At 44.5% G+C, this 19,815-nt stretch overlaps 2 protein-coding genes across 2 annotated transcripts; both read left to right on the top strand.

Moving 5' to 3' along the window:
• Positions 1-8,653: 8,653 nt before the first annotated feature.
• hmx1 (H6 family homeobox 1) lies at positions 8,654-11,182 on the top strand. Its single transcript, XM_076145619.1, has 2 exons — positions 8,654-9,228; positions 10,154-11,182. Exons 1-2 carry the CDS (start codon positions 8,973-8,975, stop codon positions 10,747-10,749), a joined length of 852 nt encoding a protein of 283 aa, XP_076001734.1. The 5' UTR covers positions 8,654-8,972; the 3' UTR covers positions 10,750-11,182.
• Positions 11,183-12,588: 1,406 nt separating this feature from the next.
• hmx4 (H6 family homeobox 4) lies at positions 12,589-14,297 on the top strand. The gene is made up of 2 exons (XM_076145675.1): positions 12,589-12,941; positions 13,112-14,297. Exons 1-2 carry the CDS (start codon positions 12,713-12,715, stop codon positions 13,690-13,692), a joined length of 810 nt encoding a protein of 269 aa, XP_076001790.1. The 5' UTR covers positions 12,589-12,712; the 3' UTR covers positions 13,693-14,297.
• The last annotated feature ends 5,518 nt before the right edge of the window (positions 14,298-19,815 follow it).

Here is a 19,815-nt window from a genome sequence, read left to right as displayed (position 1 = left end):
GCTTCTTTATCATCATTAGTTTGACATTAGTGCCATCTTGTGGCCAGTACTCGCACTACTAGAGTCAATCACAGCTCCTACATCTGAAAGTTTGAACATTAACTTGATATCGCCACACAGAATGCAAAGAGGAAGTATTTGGACAGATTTCAATGGATCTTGCTTGTTTCTGTCATTGGATTTTTGTTGTGTGTGTGTGTGTGTGTGTGTCAGGAAGTCTACATCAGGTTGTACTCTTGTGTATCTTTGTGCAAGTGTGCAAATACGTGGTGACAGTGGAAAGGCTTGACAAAGGTCAGCGGCCTATCGAGAGGCATGACACTGTGTTGCTTCATCCAATCACTAGCCAGGAAACTCAGGGCAGAACTCTGCAGCAGGCCCCCATGTATCTAATCATACCTCATACACACACAGAGAGAGAGAGACACACACACATTATAAACTCAGAAGGTGAGATGTAAGTTAAATTATTACATTTTATTCCAACTTCTCTGAGACATAATTAATTTTTTAATTTGCTAAATGTAAATTCAACATAATCTACATTTGGAAAGAATTAGGATATGAGTGACTTAGAAGTGTGTGCATTCTTTATGGAATTTGTAATTTCTGCATCTTCTGCTGGATGCTTTCAACACAGACATGTTAGTCAAATCCCACATCGCATTAAAACTATTGAAACTGTGTTATTGAATGGGAAATAGCATCTTATTAGCCACATTAATACAGAGCAAAGTAGACATTAACATTAAATGGAAAAACTTGTAATTTTAATATTTATTGTTTTAGAAATTGAACAACTAAAACAGAGAGAATCCTCAAACAAATCTCTTATTGATTTGTTTGAGGATTCAGCTCCCACACAAAACCTATGTCTTGGAATAATGTATAATAATTGGTGTAGAAATAGATTTGATGGTTACTAAGGATCTTTTAAGAGCAAAATCTATGCTTAGATAAATATATATAATATATAAGAGAAATTGGAGTCAGAAGATGATTAACATTGTCCATTTTTTTATTAAAAGTCAGGTTTCAATTATCAATATGTAGTTTAAATGGAAGTCATGTAGTCAAATGTTAAGTTGATGTTAATGCAGTATTTTTATTTTTTACAGCATGTTAAAAAATGTTAGTTTCTTTGACTTCCTGTAGAATTAACCATTTTTGAAATTCAAAATCCCTCATGTGACCCTGACATCAACAGAAGGATCCAAAGGTAAAGCGGTGCGTGAGGGAGGCCTATTCCCTGCCTGCGCTCCACCGCCGGGGCTGACACGGACCTCCACAATCAATCCTATGCTCTTTGGTTGTGACAGGGATTAGAGGCATTGATGTAGCCATCATCCATGGTATTGTGTGCCCACATGAACGATTTAACCCAGTGGGGGCGGTGGGGGGCAGATTAAGGTGATCCCTGTATCCACTAATTCATTGGCAGCAGTATAAAAGGCCTAAAGGTGGACCCCAACCCCCACAAGATGGGGGGAGAGCAGCCACGAAAATATTCACTTTAGCCTGAAAGTCATTGGAAATAGGCCATTTCTCAGATGTATAGGAGTGTGTGTGTGTGTGTGTGTGTGTGTGTGTGTGTGTGTGTGTGTGTGTGTGTGTGTGTGTGTGTGTGTGTGTGTGTGTGTGTGTTGGATGGGAGGTCAGGAGGACTCTACGCACACTCAGGAAATGTAGTATAGAGGGCGGGGCTTGGACATTGCGTGACAAGGATGAAGAAAACAGAGTGCAGCCTGGCGTCTCTCTAATACGCATACACACACACACACACACACACACACACACACACACACATTTAGACTCTTTACTCTTTTATGTCGATTCAGGTTAGTTTATCCACGCTGCCTTTCCTTCACTCTTTTACTCGTCCCTCTTCTCTCTTTCTTACCCAATTCTCTCCTCTTCCTGTTTTCCTCTCTGTTTTTCCTTTACATTTTTCTAAATGTATGTTGTAATCCCTCTCTGTAAACATTGTCCCTGTCTATCCTCTATTATGACACTCCAGGATATTCAAGAGTTACCAGAATGACTGCCAGGCAATCACACATTTGTCCAAAAACTGCACTTGAGAATTGATTGAATCGAGAATTGATTATTGCTCAGAAATACTATATCCCTATCAATCATTTGCTGATTAAACTGAAATTTTTACAGGCAAAAGAAAACTTTTAATAATGAGCGTCTTCCCACTAGATCTGTGGTTTGATTGAAATGTTCTGAGCTCCATAGTAAGCAAGTGAGCAAGGACTTTTCTTAATGTAATCATTCAGTTTATCCTCAGACCATGATGTCATCATTCTTTCATCTCATTCCTGCATTAAGTAATATTAAGTATATAAATAATATTGCACAAAAAAACTACACATACCTACAAAACATTTGCCAAAAAAAAGCTTAATACACTTCACCAACAAACTGAATGTGTACATGACCGTGATTTTGCTTTCAATTCCAGGAAAGTCAAAGTGAAATAATGTTATATTATAGTTGCAGAAACACATCAAAACATCAATTAGTGTTTTAGTCTGCAGTTATTTTGTAACAGAGAATATGATGGAAATCTCAGTGAACAACCAGAAATATGAAGCAAGTATGGCAGATATGATTAGTGGAGATGAAGGTGAACGTTTTGAAGGTGTATAGATAGAGAGGGGGTGATGAAGAGGAGGAGGAAGAGTCTTGCCAGGCCCAGTCACATTAATGGTGCAGCTCTGTAATATTCATATATGAATGATGTGAGTAAATATTGGCAAACGTTTAAATTGACAAATGATCATTGATTATTATTTTCTTTCCCTTTCGAAGCGCTTAAACCCGCAGCTTCATTAAACATGGAGGCGATAGATTTCAGCCAAAAGCGATTCATTTCATCACCATCCACTCATTTCGGTCGCGTTTAGAAATGAATGAGGCGATTGCGTCACTTTTGATGAAAAAGTGAAAGTTGGTTGACATGTTTTAAAGTCCCACACTGCGGACTCGGCGCGTGGGTTTTGCTCACGGGCACACCGTCAGCCCCGAGATCATTACGGCAGGTCGGCCACGTGTTTTCAACTATAAAGAAATGTTACACCTTGTTTAGAGGCCACGGACGAGAGAGGGTGTGCGTGTGTGTGTGTGTGTGTGTGTGTCGCCTCTATTGATTCAAATTTACGTCTCTGATCATTAAAGGCACAATACGTAATTTGACCCCCTGATGTAATAGAACAAATATATTATGTTGACTGATACTGTAACAGCTTTGGGAATAAAGTCCCATTCTAACACAGAATCACCCGGGAGACGCGTTAAAAGAAGATTTTCTATAAACGTAAAATGTCAAGATAATTATTCTATATGCTTTAAGTGTGTTTTATAGTGATGTTGTCATACTTAACCCCGTTACTGTCGAATGAATGAAGTCGCCATACTCCCATGTGTTCTTGTATATTATGGTATGGAGGGAGACTTTTGCAGAGGAGGCTCGGATCGGGCGCAGGGTCGTCGGAGGGGGAAAGGTCTTCTTCCCTTTGTGCTGCGCTGATGAGTGTGTCCTGACAGGGGTTAACGTACCGTGAAGAGGTTAAACAAACGGACATTCCCGTTAGAGACGCTCCGACACATCAGGCCCGAGAGGTGGCGGAGAGCAGCGGCGCTCTGCTGCGCTCCTGCGGGGACGAACAAGCAGCTCAGCCCGCTCACACTCACAGCGCTTTCATCTTACTTTGGAACTGAAGAGATGTAAGCTTTATGGAGAATAAACATAAACAAGTTTTGGTGGTTGATCATGAAATTAATTGTTCAACAACTTTATAAAAAATAAAGTACATATAGTTACTATATTTATATACGTTACTGTGTCGATCTATTTTTTTTTTATTAATTCAATGTTTAATTGAGGCCTTTATGATTGTGTGTCTGCCCTCATAATTACGCTATGATAAGTACAATATATACAGAAATTATTCTATAATGTTAACAAGATTCTATATAACCTATATTATATTAGATGTATGGAAAATAAATACATAAATACACAAATAAATTTGATTTTTTGTTCTTCACACACTTTTTTGCCATTAATAAAAATACATTGTGTGGTCAATTCAATAATTAAAAATTTCAGTTTTAGCCATCAAATCAACAATTTCCAACAGTTGCCATGACAACAAACATTAACAACATTTGACAGTGCCAATCCTAGTTCAGGCTCATTTCTCTGTCTGGTGCAGTTACTTTGTTTATAGTCAACTCATAATTTCCTACTCATACGACCCATATTTGTTTATAATGCAGCAGCATCAAATCCAAACTATGTAAGGAATGTAAAGGCCTCATATACTTACAAACCTTGAACTTGAACATTTGACTGTGGTTTAAACAATGTTGTGTGTTAATGGCTGATAATAATTAGATGGATATATGATACTAAGGAATCTGATGTCATATTAAACCAATACCCCCTCTCTTTCTAATAATGAAACAGATAAATGTCCGCATTATATAGAAGTACATGACAGAGGCCCTATGTTGTTTCTCTTGAGCTTTATAATAGATAGATAGATAGATAGATAGATATTTTTTGGTACAAACAGATGTTCAGGAGCAATAGCAGCATTTTGTTTTGCGCTTGGATACTAAACCTTTTGTACAACAGAATTGGTGTAACAACTCCTGTACTCTCTGAAAGTTCCTTAAGTTCTGAGTCTTAAAATCTCCGGCAAACATTCCTTTATGTCGAGGCTCAAGCTGATAGAGTGAAAAATGCCTCGCTAACGTCTGGCATTTGTAGGCTCAATGCTGTTGACTTGCACTGAGAGGAAAGTGAACGACAGAGATTATGGGCAATTAAAGCCCCACTTTATGCTAGTCCGCTGGCGTCACTAAGTCTGGCCAAGAATGCTCACCTCGGCTAATACTATCAATGGGAAGAAGAAGAAAAAAAACTCTGCAGCATCAACTAATTACTGTACGTACAGTGAATTATTAATGCCAAACACAGCCCAGCTAAGCCAGCTTGCCAGTTAAGGGGCATAAGAATGTAGAAAGAGTTTGTTAGTGCTGGGGAAGGGAAGATTAAAATGCTTTAAGATTTGGCAACATCCTACAGAGTGAGACAATTCACACTTCAGATGGAAGCTTGACTATTGGCTGCGTGTGTTTCCAGTTTTTGGGTGATTACAGAAACACAGTGAACAGATTTTCCTTCCTTTATTACAATATTTTCTGACAAGCTGTGTGACATCAGCACCTTTGCAATTTCCACCTTCCACACTTTAACATATGCTAAACATCCGGGGCGATGTTTTAAAATATAATAAACGATCCCATGTTCTAAGTGAATGCTCTGACATGAGGGTGGTGTTTGCTGCTCTCTGATGTAATGTAGTTTCTCTTGAATGTAAATTACTGCTGGATTGTAATGTCGTAGATTCATTGACGGTGCATTACACACTCTTGACCATTAGAGGGCGCCCCGTAAAGCCAACACAAGTGATGCAGTTGGTTGCAGTCTGATCTGAGCTTGTTTGAATGTGATAAACTTCAGTTATCCGTTATCTGTTTTGAAACTAACGCATCGTGTTGTATCTGCTCACCTACAGCTTCGAATATAAGTCACTCCGGGGCTGCTGTGAATGCGTCTTAATGCACGGAGCCGCGAAAAACACCCCAGAGGAGGAGATCCATGCCTTCCTGTCTCTGCCTGCATGTCTCACTGCCCCCAATGTAATGAACTAGGTCAAACTGTCTCCACTTTCATTGACTGTAATCCCCCTGCTGAGCCTGAAACATTCCGGAGCCATTAAAATCACACTTGAGCGTGTAGTGGCTGTTATAAAAGGGATTATCAGACGTGCTTAATTTCAGAATTAAAATAAGGAGACTACAGAGGGAATGTGATTGTTCAATTGCAAGGATAATGTGTGTGTGTATAGAGAAATGCAGCAAATCCTAAAGGAAAGGTTGGATATTTCGCAGAGTTGGTTTTGTCTTTTCTGTGTACTTCTGGAAGAAATGATTATCTGCAGAGCTTTGGCCAAAATTTATAAAATTGACTCTAAGTGGAACAAAATGGTATTGATTATGCTTGAAAGAGCACTGGAAAATGTTTCATATTGGCCTTGTGCATGATTTCCTAACTATATTATGCGCCCGGCTTTCCAAACGCCCTGCGATTGAAGCACACTGCCATCTCACACAGGACCTCTGTTTTCTGTTGTAACGATAATAACGCAAAATGTAACATTCTGGTTCTCTCTGCTTTATACAGGCCTGGCAGCGTCGAAAGTCTGGAGGAACTCAAGAGCCAAACTAGTCAGACATGCTCAATTTGATGCAGCTGTATAGTGGGCTGCATGTGTTCTGAAATATGATTTTTGCCAGTGGTCAAACTTGATTTTCAAACTGTGAACTGGTGTCAGGGCTGCGGTGGCTTCTTGGAGGGGGGGGAGGTGGGGGTGAGGGGGGTGTGTGTGTGTGTGTGGGGGGGGGGGGGGGGGGGGGGGGCAGGTCGTGGTTAGCAGGCTCTATAAAGCAAAGGGCACGCCAGGCTGGATGAGGATCAGACCCTGAGAGAGAGAGAGGGGCCTCTGGGTCTGGCCTGTCCGCCCTCCAGAGTAGCGGACACTGACCAGGGTGCCACATCATTCCGACGGCCTGGTGTACACACAGAAACCTGATCTAATGCGGTACTTAATAAAGCAGACTCAGGCGCCGACAAATACACACAACACACACACACAACTAAATACAGAGAGCTGTGTGAAAACAACACGACCTCCTCTTGAGCGTGTTGCGATGCATCACACTGACATATGTGGACAAATGTGAAGTTATGTGCATAAATCTGATCAAATATTTTGTCTCGGGGGATTTTTATGAATGCACTTAGTCGTCCTTCATGTCTTAAATACAGAGACTTCTTTCCTTTCACTGCATTTCTTTGGGAAGTTGTGAATTACTCATCATCAAACTGCAAAATGAGTCTTTCACCTTAGCGACACCTTGGTTAACGCAGTAAATATCTACATTATGATCAAAGACATTTAAGATTTGATGAAAAGAACAGTAAGTCATGGTAGTTTGGTAGTTTGATCAACTGTGGGGTTCACTATACCGCATTTCTGATCGTCTTTCTGGACTCATTCTGTTATTATGAAGACTAAAACCTGCTCTTAGATCAACAGAAGAATCTCTCCTGTGAACAGGCACATTTGGAAATCAAATTCAAATTTCTTGCCATGCAAATTCCAGCCAGGAAATGTAACATTACTCATAGAAGACAGAAGAAGAAGAGTGTTTAGAGACACTAACAAACTAAAGGCCCGAGAGCCGACGTGACAGCATCAAGTCCCGTACTGAGGGATATTACAGGACAGGTGTATGACCTGGGAGACTCACGGGTCAGGTTACTGCTAGTTATCTGTGTTGAGTGTTCGGATGAAGAGCAGCAACATTACGCTGATCCTCTGTCAAAGGGTAAGTCTAGCCTTGGGGCCTTCAGAGAGGGAGAGGGAAAGAGAGAGAGGGAGAGAGAGAGGGAGAGAGAAGTTAAAGGTCATTGCCGCTGACTCCTTTGAGGGAAATAAAAAGCTCAAATGTCTTGCCATTTCAGCAAAAGGGTAAAGACGCCCGTCAGCACTCATTTAAATGTTTGGGATGATAAGCTCATCTCTATCTGCACCATGAGGGGTTGAATACACTGGAAACATATACGGGTTGTTAGGGTTAAGCAAAAAAGGCAAAAGCAGGCCGGAGAAATAAAAACACTGTTGCTGGACTTTGGCAATTAACTAGAAATGAGGCAATGCAGTAAAAGTACAATCAAATGTTCTCCGAGCACAATCCTCAGGTTTTACAGCATGACATCAGACATGAACCTCGCCCTTCCACGCATCGTGTATGTATAACTTAATGAGGATCGATCATTAAGCCTGACAAATAAGTCTCTAACGATCAAACCATGGATCTTTAGATAATATATAGAGTTATGTGACCTAATTAAACTATAGTGGAAAGGGGGGGGGGGGGGTAGGGTTAGGGGGGGCACAGCTATAGACAAACAGCCCAATTACAGGCTAGCAAAGCCATGCCACTAAGTTTGGATAACCTTTGACAGCGCCGCATCCCCAGTGCTACTCTGCATGCTATACATCTGCGGCCACTGACGTCACACACAAAAATCACTTGGGGTTCTGTGTTCTTTTATTCATTCATTCATTTGCCTCCATTTCAGTTGTGTGTGTGTGTGGGGGGGAGTTTATACGCAAACTATTAGCGCAATCCAGGCCTGTAGATCAAGCGCAGCCCTCTCCGGCTGACGGGCTCCGCGCTGTCTCTCCCTGCCCCGCTAATTGCTCGCAGTGCGGCGCGGCCCTGTGTGAGAGCCAGCGCGGAGGGGCTCGACCCCGGCGGATGGGTGCTGAGCTGAGGGATCTTTATTTTGATTTGCACTCTAATTGACCCAAATAAAGAGCGCTGTCCCACGACCAGAGGTTTCGCTCCTGGGGGCGGGAGGAGGAGGGGGGGTGCGGGGGGAAGAGAGAGAGAGAGAGAGAGAGAGAGAGAGAGAGAGAGAGAGAGAGAGAGAGAGAGAGAGAGAGAGAGAGAGCGAGAGAGACGCCAGCTGACGCCCTCGTCCAATCACTGCGTGCCCCTCAGCTCGTTAAGCGTTTTGCACTTGACGCTCACCGCACCGCCGCTTCCTTCTCCTTCCCTACCCCGTCCTCCCCTCTCCTCCCGCGGGCAACGAGGAGACCCCTGTCCCGCTCTCTCTCTCTCTGTCATGGCCCCTCATCCTCTGATCACAGCAGTGGCCGAGGAGCGACGCTTGAAATGACTCGCTCGGACGTTTTATAGTCGCCCTGCACTCGGGACCGGGAGGAAGTAAGCGTATAAAGAAGAAGCCGGAGCCGGAGGAGGAAGAGAAGGAGCCGGGACGAGGCTGCAGCAGGCAGGGCCCGTTATTGTTACCGTGAAACATGGGGGACAAGCCGAGTGACAACCAGAGCAGAACAACACCGAGGGCGGCGTCGTTTTTTATTGAGAATCTACTGGCTAAGGGGCGGACCGCGCAGGAGTCCGTGCCGGACAGCAGTGGACGGGGTGCCGGTACGGAGACGGTCCCGAGCAGACAGCATGAGACAGGGACTCCAACTACGGTCCGGTCCCCGCGCAGAGACTCGCCAGTGCGATGGTGCCGCGATCACGCTGACGTGAACTTCAGAGCAACACACAGTGAGTACACAGCAGCTTTGGTGTTCACTAAAAGATGATAACACACATTTATAAATCATTGCCTGAGATGCAAACGGATTTTGGATCGAAGATGAATTCCAGATATGATTGGCATTTATATAGAATTATGCAGTAGGAGCAAACATTTTAAAGTTGATCACATTGTATAAAATAAGGTTCAAAATAAATTTCATTTCGTCATGTGATGTAATGTTGGTGGAGAGTAACTTTGAAAGCTGTCCTGCCGATGTGCCTTTGTGCCTCATTGGACAGAATCAATCAATCTCTTATCTTTTTTTTTTTACAAGTCCAAGGTCGACAAGCTTCCCACGGTGGATTTAAATATAAACTCTGCTCGATTTGTTTCCTCTGAGCTATCGTAAATGTCTAAGGGATCGAGTTCAGACACCGCAAACAGGCCGAGAAGAGATTTGATGGTTCACGTTTGAAGATTATGCACTATAGGATTTACCACGAACGTAAAGCTATACCAACGCGTGACAACAAGATGTGTTTTTTTACGCCATTCTGGGCTCCATGTGCGCCCTCGGATCAAACCTCGAGCCTGCCAGTCTAGGCCCCATTGTCGATGCCCCTGCACTCACATCTGCAATACACTGATGGAGTCTATAGTTGTTTTACGAGTTGCATCATCTTGTTGGGTTTCCCTCGGCGGTGCTATATCTGTCTAGACAATTATACTCCTATATGGCTGCCATATATGTGTGTGTGTTAATACGCCTAACAAGGGTCATAAAGGGATGTTTATGGATGCACACATACACATTTTATTTTCTTCACGCGTGTCACTTTTGTTATGATGTGTCCTGCAGGTGTCCAGATGCGTAGAAAGCGCATTTTGGGTTGCGTAGGCGATTTTGTTATTCTTGTCCAGGCAGTAATGGTTTGTTTTGTCCTCGTCCAGGCCCAGTGGACGACATGAGAAGTTCAGAGGACGGCTGCTGCTCCGTGTTCACTAGCGACAGAGACTCACCCGCCGTGTCCGAGCCTCTAACGGAAGGCAGCGACGAGACCGACCGGAAAACGGACGACAACGAGGACGCGAGGAGTACTTTGGACGCGCGTAGCTCGGAGCGAGTCTCGGCGTCGGATTCGAGTTCTACCCGGAAGAAGAAGACCCGGACGGTGTTCAGCCGCAGCCAGGTGTTTCAGCTGGAGTCCACCTTCGACATGAAGCGGTACCTGAGCAGCTCGGAGCGAGCGGGACTGGCCGCGTCCCTGCACCTCACAGAGACCCAAGTCAAGATATGGTTCCAGAACCGGAGGAACAAGTGGAAGAGGCAGCTGGCGGCGGATCTCGAGGCTGTGAACATTTCCCACTCCACCCAGCGGATTGTCAGGGTGCCCATCCTTTACCACGAAGGCCCCGCACCCTTCAGCATAAACGGACACCAGATCTCTCCACATATCGCGGGCTTCTCCGGCTCCATCAACTACCCTCTGTCCTCCTTTGCTCACTCCATGAGCGTGTTAAGGTCGCAGATGACCGGTTTGGTGTGAGGACTCCTCTGGGACTGATCGAACGTGTTTTGTTTGCGCATATCACCAATTCACCTGGTTGATGTTATAAATCGTGCAATAACCCACAAAAGGCGTCAGAAAGCCCGTGACTGCATCCAAAGAAAAGAGCAGGAGAGTCCATGTTTGTACCCGCATAACATCTGACAGGAGGCTGCTGGCTTCAGACTGGAGCAGGCCGAGGCCGGAGCTAACAAAGGCCCAGAGTCCTTCATGTACTGTTTGAATACACGTATTTTTTGAAAAGTTTTATATTTAAAGAAACGTTTCTCCAACTTGTCACTTTTTTCCACACAGATAAATAAAAAACAATCCAGCACATCTCGTGTCTGTTTGCAGCCACTGACCTCAAATGTTTCTTCATTTCTGTTCTTATTATTATTATACTGTAGCAACGCCTGTAGGTTCGCCCGGAGATTGAAGTGCCTTTAGAGACATAAATGCATACTTATATATATGTTATGTGAACCCATAATAAACGAAAAAAGCCTAAAAGCACAACTGGTGTGTGTTTTATGAACGCGTTCAAAGGCGTGTTCACATCTGTACAGTTCATATTGTGTATTGTACTCGCCAATATGTGCTTCATCATCTTGCAGCTTTTTTCTAGATGTCCATTTTAAATAATATACTATACATTTCACATAAAAGCGATTAAATATGACAGGCAGGGAACAGGTAGATCAAAAAAAAAATTATATTTGTAGTCATTAAAAAAAAGTGCTAAAATGCTCAGATTTAATTCAGACTGGGACAGGAAAATATAATTATTTATGCTACTCCATTATTGCAAAGTTTGGGGTTTTCAATGGTCTACAAAGAGATTATGAAGGTAAAACTCACTCCTCGGGAACTTTATTAGACGTATAATGCAATACAAACCAACATAACAGTATGGCTTTATAAATCCTACCTTTATGAAGCCAGTAATGTTTATTTGAGTTGATATTGTGTCAGAGAGGCGTTGATATAACATGTTTTTTAAAAAAAACACTACAAAAAACAACAACAGCAGTGGCGTTGTTATAAACGATTGCATTTTATTGAAATTTATTTACAATATTGTGCCCCAATCGTGTTAATGGGTTGGAAAAAATACTACAAACACATTTAAAAAATATGCATCTTATATTCACGTTGGAAGTACGTTGCATTGAAGTAATGTAGTAGCTTTTCGTGGTAAAAAACAAACAAAAAAAACAACACTGCAACGCTGATTGTGAGTATTTTGCACGCCTTTTAACGACAAATTTCAATTGTTCCATATCTACGCCGTAAACCTCTTTTTTTTCAGATTCTATCTAAATTTTATTTTTCGCAAAACTTTCCAAAAGCTCAGCCAAACAGGTCATTTATCTGAATTCACTATTTGCCTCGGGAAAAATTAAATCATTACGCACACACAGTTCAGGAGCCAAGAGGTCATAAAACTCACATTTTTGTTTCTGTTTAAGGCTCCAATGACTTAATAGTCGAGACCTACCATCAAAACTACCATTAGCACGCGCGGTGTCACTGTGCGAAATATATGGCGTGAAATAACAAGGAAATTAAACCGGTCCGCATTTTCCCGAGGGACCCCCGAGGTCTCCGGACGGAGCAGATGTAGGGGGGTCACAGTATGAGAGATGGGAGGATGAGGGGGGGAGACACAGGATAACGTGCTTCAGCCCTGCGTCCGCGTCCGTTATCTCGCCTGTGATTGGCCCGCACTCTGGGCTCCCCTTGACCAATCAGCGAGGAGAAAAACGCGCTCCATCCGGTCCTGCGGAGTGACTGGGAGCAGCGCGTCGGCGGCCCGGCAGAGTCCGCTCAAGTGAATGCTGCTACGCTGCATGGAGCGTCAGCGAAGTCCTGCCGAGATTCACGCTCCGTGTTAAGACCGGAACGGCCGGAAGAGAGTCGCGGAAGTCACCCCGAGAGGAGGCCGAACGCGTTGGAGAATATGAACAAAGTGGAGGCACCATGTCGACCCGCCGCCGCCTCTCTCAAATTCACCATAGACAACATCCTCAACCTGAAGACGACCGGGAGGAGTCGTGACAGCTGTCAGCCCGGCTCCGGTCCGCGGGATGACTCGGCCGCGGCGCTGCGTAAAGACGGTTTCCAGAGCCACTACGAGGAGCACGGAGTCCCGGAGAGGCAGGACCCGGAGAGCAGGCTCAGTGAAGGCGGTAAGGCTCCCAACTGCGCCTTGTACATTCAGACATAAAGCGGAGACTGCGCTCAGCATTACGCACCAGTGTTACCAAGCCTATGCGAGCTTACAGGTCATGTTGCATGTTATGAGACGGCGTAGAGACCAAACCGCAGCGGGGTAAACGTGTATTGTTTTCATTCGCAGGGCGGATTACGCCGGAGTGCGCCGTTATCAGCCTGCACGGAGACGCGAGGAAAGCACCGGAGTCGCGCTTCGAGAGCGGGGACAGCAGCTGCGACGACAGCAGCTCCACCACCACCACCACGACGACGACGATGGCGGACCCGCACAGAGGAGGAGGCGCCTCCGCCAAGAAGAGCAAAATCATCACGAAAAAGAAAACGCGCACTATTTTCTCCAAGAGACAGATCTTCCAGCTGGAGTCTACGTTCGACATGAAACGCTACCTGAGCAGTGCGGAGCGCGCCTGCCTCGCCAGCTCCCTGCAGCTCACGGAGACCCAGGTGAAGATTTGGTTTCAGAACCGCAGGAATAAGTTGAAACGGCAAATCTCCACCGACGTGGACGGACCCGTTACCGATTTCCCCGAGACTGGCAAGCCGGTGTTGGTGGGGCAGCTGCCGGCTCTGTACAAAGAGAGCAACCTGCTGGGGAGATGCCTGCTGCCCGTGCCGCTGCCTGTTGTTTACCCGGGGAGCAGCGCGCCTTACCTCTGCTTCCCCAACGCCAGCAAGTACTTCAGCCTTTACGACGCGGACGTATGATGGTCCCCGTCGTGTTGACCGGTGAAAGAGACGCTTTTTTTCGGTGGTCTTGTTGCCAAGTTTCGAGCATTTACAGGGGGTTTAGGGTGGAAGGGGCCGGGAGACCTGCGGCCTTATTGGATCCAGGACTGCACAGAACAGATGGAAGAAGGAGTTACATATCACCTAGAAATAAGCTGATTTGGTATTTATTTTTAAAGTAAATTTGGGGGATTCGGAGCAGACGTGATACTAAACTTTGTATAAATTATACATAGCTATTTTTTAGGAAATAGCAGGGTAAGCTAACGATAGCCCGGGGAGGCCTAGATAGTATCAATCCCAACATTGGTTTGTTTACATTATTATTATTGTTATTATTATTGCATTATTATTAATATTATTATCACACCAACAGCAGCATTTCCAGCAGCCTAAACCACCAAAGAAAATACTATAGCCTAACTATCTGCATGCATACTGTATGATAACGGATTTTGAATTACTGAAAATTATCTATGTATTTAAATGAATGTAATTAACATTTTATTCTGTTTCACGCATGTCTACTTTTTTTTTTTTTTTGGTTCTACTTTTACTTTATCCCACATTTGCCCATAGGCTCATTACACCATTTATGAAACTGTAATTAAAACATCTTCATTCCAAAAAAAAAAATGTTTTACAAGAATTCATTCTGCGTTTTAGGAGGAGTTTTGTCTTTCAGATATGGAAGTGTTATTTAATTGGCAGATACCGATAATTGTGAGCACAAATGGGAGAATCAAGGAGCCATGGATGGTCACCTCACCTATGGGCTAATATGGCCGACACATAATCCCATTTCATTCTTTGCAGGATGTGTTGGAAGGTTCTGTGAGAATGCAGAGAAGATGCAAAACAACAAAGTGTACACAAAGAGGAAGCCTAAAGAGGAGCCTATATGGGCGAGCTGCATGTCCTCCGCATTCCAAACTGATTTGGGGGTTTTTGGAGATACAGTTCAAACTCCGGGGATTAGTTTGATGTATTGATGTATTACAGTAATCCTTCAAAAAGGGGGAAAGTGATATTGGCTCAGTCCATTTTGACATGCTGCACTTTGTCTGCTAGGTGCAATTTCTAATATGATTCTGAGAGCAGGAATTTAATCATCAGTCAATGTTATAGGATTAGCAGCCAGAACAAAACGGGTTCAGTCGTGACATTGATGCTGAAATGATAATAATGAATTGTCCGGACTTAAATATGAAGACTGATTTGTAAGTGTAAGAAGTGTACAAAGTCTGTTTATGTATAAATTGAGTAAAATTAGTTAGATTTAATGTATTTTCCTGTTTGAAAAGCAAAAATCATTACACAATTAAGACTGTGAAGAGAAATGATGGCCTTAAGGTGGAATCCCTCTGCCGGACACATAGGAGATTCTACAAATCCAAGTCGTGGGAACATTCTGAGGTATATTTTTGGGAACATCTTGATTGTCCCACAGCTGACAATAGTCTAAAACTGTATCGATCGCTGGATTCACTCTCCTTCTCCGCCTGCACTGCAAAACTGCAACATCCCAGACACAGACGATAGCAGTCGGAGCAGAATACCCCCCAAACAAAGACAACAAAACAAAAACAACAAAAATTGGATTCATTTAGACACGTCTGAATAAAAAGTGACTTCCTGCGCTGGTCGTCGCTGTTCTTTGATTCCTGTTGTCTCGGCAACAAGACTGCAGTCTGTACATTATTCACACTGTACATCAAAGTCATCCTGAATTGGACCTGGAGGAGGCATTATTTGGTAGAAACAAGGTTAACCTCAACAATCTAGTCGGAATGGTGACCTTAATGTGCTCAAACCTCATTGCTTAATCATTCATTTCGGTTTAAGGGAATAATTGTGTGTTAGCCTTGTCCTTTATTACAATATCAGTAGAATTCAGCCCACAGTTTGGTTAGTATTGATCAACTGCACCCATAACATCCACCTCAATTAGGGCACTTGAACGCATCATTTCGTATCAGAGACGGCGGGCGGCGTTCATGTGTGCGAGCGCAGTGTGTTCACCCAGCGAAGAAGAAGAAGAAGAAGAAGAAGAAAAGAGGCCTGTTATGTCTGGCGGGCCGTCTCGTGTTTCAGAGCAGCCAGAGAGAGTCACACCACCGCTCAGTACCCATAATCCCTGGCGGCTACCCACTCAGACATAGCGGCAGACTGGCAATATGCGAGGTGTGGCCAAATGGCAGCCATTATTAATGTTTACGTAACATTTATAGGAGGCATAACTTGGACCTTCAGACGATCCTGAAGGCACTCAGGCTGGGGCAAAGAATGGGGCGAAAAAGCCTGATTAGAAACTGAAAGCTTCATCCAGTAGAATAAGGGGCAACGCAAACCGAATACATGTTGGAAATACACTTAAATAAACATGAATGCACTAATTGGTAGAAGTGCTAATTGCGCTCTTTTATTATGTCACTGCCACCCTCGTCCCGCTCTCCCCCTCCTGCATCCCGCCTTGTCATAGCTCATTGTCATAGCTTGTGCACTGGAGCCCGAGAGTGTGTGTGTGTGTGTGTGTGTGTGTGTGTGTGTGTGTGTGTGTCTGTGTACGGCCGAATGAAAGGAATTGAGAAAGTGTGTACGCGAAAGGGGACATCAGTCAGAACGGGTTGATGAGAGTGTGTTTGTATTGGAAATAACCACAATCGGGTTTGTGTTTCTGCACGGGTCTACGCCTCTCTATTGTTGGAGCTCAGGAGCGAGGAAGTGCTGTTCCCGTCGGCTGGAGAGCGTATCGTGTGTGTGTGTGTGTGTGTAAGTGTGTGAGAATTCTCTGGCAGCTCCTTTCAGCATGACTAGACAGAGGGGAGGGGGGCCGGGGGGGGCTCTGCTCTGTCAGCTTGCCCGTTACTTTAACCTCTGTGACCCCTCTAAGTCATCTGACAAAGGTCATCGCCCAAGACGAAGGGAGAGAGCGGCCGCCTTTCTGTGACGCATCCCTGTCACTGTTCAATTTCAGAAACGCGTGGAATTTAAGGGTTTCACGTGTTTTATGGTTTATGGCCCGGAAAAACAAGAACGAACTAAGGCCTTACTAACTTTAAAACATATTAACACAACCGTACCTTTAGATTTAGACATTACATTCATCCATTCTATGTTGTAAGTCACCATGTTAGGCCTCTGACATAGTCTCAGTATCATTTCTGACCTTCTTCTTCTCCCTTGCGCTCCGACATCAATGTGTGATTCCCCAGGGAATCCCGATGCACCGGCGGGGCATCGGAGAGGCAAACAACATGACACAGCACATCGCAAAGTAAACAACAAGGCTATTATTTAGAGGGAGAAACCTGAGACGGGCGGGGGGTCTGTGTATGTGTCACACTTAAAGACTGTTTGATGGCCTATTGATCCGCTAATTTAGTCGACTTCTGTTCACCCTTCACCGTAACGCAAATTGCTTAAGGAAATTGAAAGATGGCAGAGGGGATGAAATCAGATAAAAGTAAGTGATACAGCCAGATAAGAGGGGAAGGGGGGGAGAGAGAGAGAGAGAGAGAGAGAGAGAGAGAGAGAGAGAGAGAGAGAGAGAGAGAGAGAAGAAGATATCAAAAATTAGCAAATTGATTTATAGTTGGGTTGATTAGGACATATGAGGGTCATCCAGGGGAGAGCGAGAGGAAGTTGTAAATCCAAACTCTGGACACAGATGAACGGTGGAAACCAGAATAACTAGTGTGTTTTTGACAACCGCGTTTGTCACATTGTGATTTTTAGAACATCAAATTAGTTATAAGAAATAGGGGAAATGAAAGAGTTAGTGAGAAACAGATATGAGCCTAGACTGTGTTGAGTGGGTGTGTATGTGTGTGTGCAAACAGAATGAATGCAAGTCAATTTAAGAATGACCTCATGTTCAACACGTTTGCATAATGTCAGTTTATTATAACAGAAGAAGAGGCTGCGTTTCACTTTTAACCCCAGAGGAAGAAGTCTGAAATAAAAAATCTTTGCGTGTGTGTGTGTGCGTGTGTGTGTGTGTGAAAGCGGAGCTGTAATGACTGATTCATTCATCTTCCCGTGATCGAGCTATCAAATAAACAATGACTTCATCCCCGAGCCATTAACACATCACAAACAACAAATGTCCCCGTAATGCTGCCGTCGCGAGAAAACCTCACAACTCCTAACGTTATACTGGTACGGCAGGTTCACAGCTCCAACATTCCTCTGTCAACACAGAATTGCAACAAACGAGATTCAGTTTGTTTGGTGAGATTTAAGATCACAGAAAGACTCGCCGACGACGTCGCTGGGATCATCTTAGTAACTGAGAAACTCCAATTGTTACAAATAATCTAAATCTAATCTGTGATTATTTTGCTCTGAGAGACACACACACACACACACACACACACACACACACACACAGTGTATCAATTAAAGGTCTTCGTCTCTCACACCCTCCCTCACGTCCTGTCCCCTCAGACACCCTTGTCAGGATAATGTGCCATTAATCTACCACTGAAAACACATTATTGTCCAATCAATAGGTAAGATGGGGGCGGAGGGGGGGTTAAAGGCAGAGGAAAGACGAGAAGGAAGGAGGAGGACAGGAGGGAGGAGGAGAGGGGAGGTGTGTGAGCAGAGGGGGGGTGGGCAACACTTATCCGTAACACCAGAGAATGAGCTCCACTATGTGCAGACAATGGAGGAGTCGGTGTGGTTTCATGCTGTCCAGTCAATACAGGTCCATTAACAACACATTCAGCTGTCAGTGTCCTAACCCCCCCCCCCCTCCCCCCCTCTGCTGCGTGTCTTCATCTGTCCTCTAACCTCCTGACAGACTTTTCGTCTAAGTGTTATGAGGAATACTCCAAAAGCTACAAAACAATTCTGTTGAAACTTAATGTGATGATGCAATATGATCCACAGAGGAATCCCTCCCATCCTGCCTCCAACTGAGATCCAACAACGTTTCAAAAGCAGCCATTACAGCAAATAAATCTGATTTTTCCTAAACTTCCACGTAGATTTCTACCGATTGCAACCTGCGTGACTGACTGTGACTCACTCACTCAAGGCAAACTGAACTTTCCAGCAATCTTAACTTAATCCATAAATAACTGATTGAAACCTCTGCCAACATTACAACATTTCTTCAATTCTGGCTTGCTTGAATCAAGACTCGTTAACTCACCACACGCGCGCGCACGCACGCACGCACGCACGCACGCACGCACGCACGCACGCACGCACGCACACACACACGATCTCAGCCTGCAGTACGAGTATGGGTGTGTGTGTGTGTGTGTGTGTGTGTGTGTTGCAGAGATGACCTGCATTCCTCTACAGTGACATGACACAGAACAACACCCAGGAGAGCTCACAAACACCGGCCTGCTGCCATTGACAGCCTCACTGCCAGTGGATAAATGGCCACAGCGAAACCCCCAAAGTCCCTGAACGCCCCACGTCCAGCGAGTTTGAATCCAGTCTTTCCTGTTGTCCTCCTCAGAAAGATCCGCGGCTACCGCTTGACCGACCGACCGGCGTCGGCCCGGCTGAATCTGCGCAGAACTCGAGCAAACTAAATAAACAAACGTGCGACGCATTCACAACTTTTGGAACGTCTCTTTCCTTTCCTGCGTTATGTCTTTGCTATCACGCGACGCCGTAACTCCCTGTTTCCGCCTCAACACAAACGCCCCGACGCGGTTCGGCTCTTAGCCCCGAAGTGAGCGGATCTCTGGAGGATGGCGCTCCCCTCGGCCAGTTCAGGGGAGCCTCTAAGTGCTCAATAATAGCCGGCAATCAGCGCAGATGGATAGAAACCAACGTCTCGCCCTCAGGAAAGAAATATAAATAAATAAGATGAATAAATAAAAGCCCCGTGTCCTCGCGAACGCATATTGCATTGAGCATGTGTTTTATAATGAATATAGATTGAGAGGTTTAAATATTTATGGTCCGGGGGGGTGGGGGAGGCTGGACTAATGGTGTGAAATCACATCCCGAGCGGCCGGAAGTGAAAAAGGGAAAAATTCCTCTCGGTCCGGAAGCTTCCAAAGCCCAGTTCCATTTGTGAGGCCTCATCTGGGATTTAGCCAATATCTGTCCAGCCAACACCTTTACGATGTT

The sequence above is a fragment of the Genypterus blacodes genome, unplaced genomic scaffold, assembly GCF_046128005.1.
Source record: "Genypterus blacodes isolate CSIRO-AG114 ecotype Tasmania unplaced genomic scaffold, CSIRO-AGI_Gbla_v1 ptg000030l_1, whole genome shotgun sequence".
Lineage (NCBI taxonomy): Eukaryota > Metazoa > Chordata > Actinopteri > Ophidiiformes > Ophidiidae > Genypterus > Genypterus blacodes.
Note: the sequence above shows the minus strand (reverse complement) of the source record. Positions and strands in the feature narration are given on the sequence as shown.